Below are 6,000 nucleotides of genomic sequence, written 5' to 3' on the forward strand. Positions count from 1 at the left end.
ACGGAGGAAAGAGTCCATAAAAATCAGGTCATCCGATGGACTATCCATATTTTGACTGAAATAAAAGCATTTGACTTTTGGTATATTATCAGGCAGGATCATGAGATGCCTGTGTAATATTCACCCAGCTCTAACTAATGGGAAAAAAAAAGTCACATAATGGACGTTCAAAAATCAGTCAGAAATTTGGTAGTCAAAAAATGAAAAGCTGTTTAGAAAGCACAGACTTGCTGCAAAATACTTGCGTATCAACCTCAAAGTGGATGAAATATACGAGTTCCTCAATCCTGCCTTTTTGTTAAGAGGAGATTTAATAGTTTCTTGAGATGATGTAACAGCTGCACGCCCTCTAGAAGTGTTTCACCACTACAAGCACTGCTCTGTTCGTCGTCAGAAGAAAAAAAAAACTCTCATTTTCCTTAAACCAAAGTAAATATGTGTTGTGGTTCAGCTCGATACATTATATAAAATGCACCAAACACATGTCTGATATTGCTAATTCTGAACAGAGAAAAGAAGCCCATCGCACTATATCCCCCAGCACTTCAAGCGACTATTTCTATCTGAGTCGGCAGCTGTGGGAGACACTTCAGTGAAGAGCGTGAGGCTCCTGTGAGCCTCTGTGTGCTGCTTTTGTTTGTGATGATGACTCTAATTGTATGGATTGAACAGAGAAGAGGTTAGGGGTTGTCCACACTGTGGAAAATGGCTATGTCTCCAGCTGTATACAAGATATTGAGCCCTCTGACAACTCTGTGTTTGGGAGGCGGGGCTGCAGCGGAGCAGAGCATCCCGTTCTCGGTAAATGAGAAAACATACATACCATACTGCCAAAAATGAAATTCTGCTGATAGAAACTCTTTTCAGACTCCGTGCATAACTTTTAAATGGTGTTGAAATGATTCAATCTTCCTCTCACAAATGTAAAGTTAAGCTCATTAGCAATAAAATGCACCCTTCAAATTATTCTATTTTTAGCTTATGACAGAAGGATGAGGTAGAGCCTGTCATTGTTCCGTCATTGGGTGATGGCAACACAGACTAATGCCCAGTCAACAGCTGAAACAACACAAAAGAGCCACAGACACAGAACTAAAAAAACATGAAACCCTACCTGTGAAATGTCAGCGTCCGCCGGTTAAGGTCTTAATCCTTTTGCTGTAAAACCACTGCCAGCACAGCCAGAGACATTTTCTAGTACAGTTTTGCTTTTACTGTGTCGGTGCTCCTGCCGGACCGGTTGTCATTCACCAGGCCCGTCCGCTCAGTGGAGGCTAAAGCAGCATTTCTGATGTATTTCTAACAAAACTTTTCCCCCTTTAGCAATACAGTAAAGATACTGACAATCTAAAAACCATTTTTATAATAATTTTTGATCGTGAAAAAGGCTGACTTTTAAGATTTCAGCTGGACTTCAAGCTATGCTCTGAATACTATATCATTATTATATACTCTATAGCAGATTGAATGTGTTAGAATGAGTAGGGACTGTTTATTTCATGTCTGTCTGTGTTACATGCACATACAATACTGCATCATTTACATATTCAGTTTGCACAATAACACTGCACATACTAACAATAAATACAATCAGTATGCAGTGTGAAGACATCATACACACTAAATGTGGTAGAGTTCTCTTTCTGTCTAGAAATAAACTGGACCAACATCTATCTAAAGTTTGCTGGACCTCTTTTGCGTCTTCCTATCATTTCGTATTTTGTATTATGTTTCTATACAGCATTAGAGGTCCGCCGGTTCGGCATCCATGAATGTGCTGTGTGTAGTTGTTCACATAATCTGAAGAGATTTCAAGTTCAGAAAGTTTCCAGACTGTTGATGTCACTTCTGCTGTCACTGCTGTCATTTGTAACCACCCACATATTAAACTATTTATAGCAAAAACTGTGTTCAAATGGGTGTTTGCTTTTGTTACGATGATGATTTTTTATTTCAACGTACACAGTTTTTTCAGAAGAATCCATCAGTCACAACATGAAACAATTTTTTTTATGTGCCCTAATATATAAAAGATAATAAAAAGAGCAGTCTTGTAAGTGAGTTCAACCCTTTTGAAGGTTATCCACTCAGTTGTCTTTCTCTTTGAGTCGCAGACGTTTTTTGTGGATGAGCTGACGGGCAGGAAATATTTAATTCTATTTTTACCATCAATAGTTGCCAAGAAAATGAAATGACCTGTAGATGAGGACAAGCCCTGATGGGTTAGTATAGCACAGTAGATGCTTGCATACTCACTATGCGGTGATGAATGATTCAAATGAAATAGGACGTTGGTGCTCACAAAGCACGGCGTACTACTTTGTGGCAGTACTCATAAGAAAATAAATCTGAGCATATGTTCACATCAATTACAGATTGTGGAAAGCAAATAATTCCGTCATGAAGCATTCCATCTTTTGATTAAGTTTGCTCTTTCAACGCAAATGTTTCAACGTGGCACGTCTCTCTATAATCTCTGAACATCACCTGATCTATTTTCTCCCTCTCTTCTGTGCTCAAGCGGAGAGGCAGAGGTTAGACTATCAGATGTCTTGTACATTTTCCATAAGATCAGCAGGAGTAGATTCTTATGGGAATGCGAGTGTTTGATAATCTGTGCAAGCTAAGGAGAGCCAGCTAATGAGCAGACAGCTTCACAGAAGTGTCATCAAAGAGCAGCTGGCACCTTTCTGGGTCGATGTGCCATCCTCTAAGTCAGTGTCGCCTGCCGTGGTCCCTTCAGTTTTTTTCCCCTTTCAAAAGGGGACAGCAAACCAGGCTCACCTTCCTTCAGAATTCCCAAATTGCACTGTCGAGGAAAAAAAAAAAAAATCCATCAACAACAGTGGAATGTGGGAGTGCTGGAAAGCCTAGTGACAATTGATGTGAAATTAGTTTACCCTTATGCTGCACTGATCTTCTCACAATTTAATAATAGAGCTTCAGTCTGTTGCCACCATGAATAATAATGTTTTTTTCACACCTCCTTGCAAAAAAAAATTCATCTCTGGCTTCACTTCTTTCCGACAGACAATTCAATCAGTGTTGTAGCCAAGCATGATACCTTCAGACGACAGAAACAGGAGATGTACTTCCTGCCAATCATTGTGACAGACAATGGGAATCCACCCATGAGCAGCACCAACACCTTGACTATCCGAGTCTGCGGGTGCAGCAAAGACGGTATCGTCCAGTCCTGCAACGTGGAGGCCTACGTCTTACCTATCGGTCTTAGTATGGGAGCTCTCATTGCCATCTTGGCCTGTATTATTCTGCTGTTAGGTGAGGTATTTCTTTTTTGCATTGTGACATTATGTGGTTTAACAGATGTAGATGAAAAGGCCCATACAGCATAATACACTTGTCAAAGCTTGACCTAGATTTCTCCTTTTTTCTTCCTCCCTTTTTCATCTTTCTTTCTGACAGTAATAGTAGTACTATTTGTGACCCTGAGGAGACACAAGAATGAGCCCCTGATCATAAAGGATGACGAAGATGTGAGGGAGAATATTATCCGTTACGATGACGAAGGTGGTGGCGAGGAGGACACGGAGGCCTTTGACATTGCAACGCTGCAGAACCCGGACGGCATCAATGGTTACCTGCCACGCAAGGACATCAAGCCTGACCTGCAGTTCATGCCTCGGGCGGGCCAGCACTCGGGTCCGAATGGCGTGGATGTGGACGAATTCATCAACGTTCGGCTCCATGAGGCAGACAATGATCCCACAGCACCGCCTTACGACTCCATCCAGATCTATGGATACGAGGGCCGGGGTTCCATTGCTGGCTCCCTCAGCTCGCTGGAGACGGCATCGTCAGACTCTGACCAGAACTATGACTATCTCAGAGAGTGGGGCCCGCGCTTCAGAAGACTTGGGGAGCTCTACTCTGTGGGCGAGAGCGACCGCGAGACCTGACCTTTGGTTTGTTGAAAAAAAAGACCTTTCCGATTTTTTTTCTGTCCACATACTTGTGTATTAAATGCTAGGGGGTTGCTGGCTTTTAGAAACAGGTGTTTAAAAAGAAAAAAAAAACAGTTAATAACAAGGGAGGCCACCTTTTTGTATTCTTCTTAGAGTGAGATATAGCAGTTGTCATCCACTATGTCAAGCGCATTGTAATTGTTGAGCCAAACAATGTCTTTATTAGGAGATCTATGATTCTTGTGGAGTGTAACTTAGATTACGTTGTGGAGTGTCTAGCAGTATTTTGGGTGTTAGTCATTTGCTGTGACTGCCAGTAGCAGAAAAACCCTGGAATTGCTGGTAGTTGCCTGATGAAAGGAAATGATGAATATCGTTGGGTTTTCTGAAGCTTGAGTGGACACCATACTCCATGCTCCACGGACAGCGAGCTGGACCTCAGAAGCTGCAGTGGGACACTTGTTTCATGTCTCCTCAAGCCACCCAGCTGATCGGGGATCTGAAACAATCTGACAATGAAAAAGCAATATATGGTCTACATTACAATGTTGAATGTATGTATGATTTGAAAAAAAGCAAAAAGACAAACCAGTATTGGCTTTAAGGTGAATTTGTTATCATTTGATATCTTCTCTGGTGGCCACATTTATAAACTATCTAAAGCCCAGAAAGGCTTGCTTTATAAAACTCTTTGTATTTACACGCTACAGGTGTGGGTCGCAAGTGTTACTAGCCTATAAAAGACTGAAGTGAAGACAAAAAAGAGAAATGTAGAAACTCTGAGGCCTTCTTTTTACAGAAGCAACATTAAATACAATTGTAATCTACTGTTTTTTGACAAGAGATGTGATGATTCTTCATTATTGTTCTGAGTTTTTGTATTTCTGTTCTTAAATCATTTATTTCTGTGCTGACTATTTGAAGTGAGTGTGTTTAGATTATTTCACATTCCGCTGTTTTTTCAACCACTTGAACACTGTTTCATAACAGCCAAACCATATAGACTAGATGTAAGCAGGCAAACAAGAGCTCTAAGTTACTGTAACAATACAGATGAATTCATTGGGACTGCAGAAGTGGGACCTTCCTGACACATGCTAATTCTGTGTAAAACATATCTCATAATGTATTCTGAGGTACAGCCAGTGAGTGTCTGAGCACAATAGTCCAATTGATACCTGACTACGTAACTCCCTCCAAACATCAATTCTCACTTAGGGAACAGATTGCATTAGCTCAAGAAAAATGAAGACACAAATCCAGACCATGTGCATATTCTGCTTACACTGTATGATAACAATAAAAAAAAAAGACTTGTACTGTACATAGAGTTACTGCTAACGTCATTAGCTTTCAATGAGGTGGTAGGTTTTGTCTCTGCACGTTAGCTCTTGCACATAATGAGAATTTCAATGGCACTACAGCAGCGTGCATACTCAGTTTGTACTGATACAGTATTATGGCAGTTCTCGGTAGACTAAACAATATATATGGAATAGTCCTACATGCAGATCATATTTTCTACTGTGCTTTAATGCTTATAAATGTGTATGTTCAATTATTTACTCCCTGTACTGTAATCTAAGATACCCTGTATTGTTTCCTACTTTGTGAAATATATTTTTATAAATATTACTGGATGGGTGTGTATTTCTTATGCAGATTAGAGGTTAATCAAAAGTGTGTAATGTCTTCTGTGGCTCTGGAGGGAACTTTGTAGGGTTTGAGTAAATATCCCTACCGATGCCGTTGGGGCTTGGAGGCTAGAAATTTGTAACATAAAGTTTGCAGTGAGTCCGCAAGGCACGGAGGGACTAACAAAATATGTAATTGGTTGAATTATGGGAAAAACCAGTACTTTAGGAGCCCTTATTGTGATACTATGTCAGTCTGCTGCTTTAATTTTGACCACTCATCTTTAAATCAGTTTTTTTATGATTCCCTTAACTTTGTGGAAGTTCAATAGCACTGTAAATTGTTGGAGTGTGGCTTTTAAAAAGCTGTTAGCAGTGTTCTCTGAAATGAATTCCTGGGTTTATTTTGGTGTTTGGTGGTCTGTTTCTTCTGTGAAAGC

General features: G+C 40.4%; 1 protein-coding gene across 2 annotated transcripts in view; it reads left to right on the forward strand.

Moving 5' to 3' along the window:
* cdh8 (cadherin 8) overlaps positions 1-5,492 on the forward strand; it is a 93,839-nt gene extending 88,347 nt beyond the window's left edge. For both annotated transcript variants that reach the window (XM_070855432.1, XM_070855512.1), the window contains exons 11-12: positions 3,031-3,282; positions 3,427-5,492. In XM_070855432.1, the coding sequence (XP_070711533.1) occupies positions 3,031-3,282; positions 3,427-3,920 (746 nt within the window). In that variant the 3' untranslated portion in view covers positions 3,921-5,492. The remainder of the gene's footprint in view (positions 1-3,030; positions 3,283-3,426) is intronic.
* The last annotated feature ends 508 nt before the right edge of the window (positions 5,493-6,000 follow it).

This window comes from Pempheris klunzingeri, chromosome 1 (genome assembly GCF_042242105.1).
Source record: "Pempheris klunzingeri isolate RE-2024b chromosome 1, fPemKlu1.hap1, whole genome shotgun sequence".
Lineage (NCBI taxonomy): Eukaryota > Metazoa > Chordata > Actinopteri > Acropomatiformes > Pempheridae > Pempheris > Pempheris klunzingeri.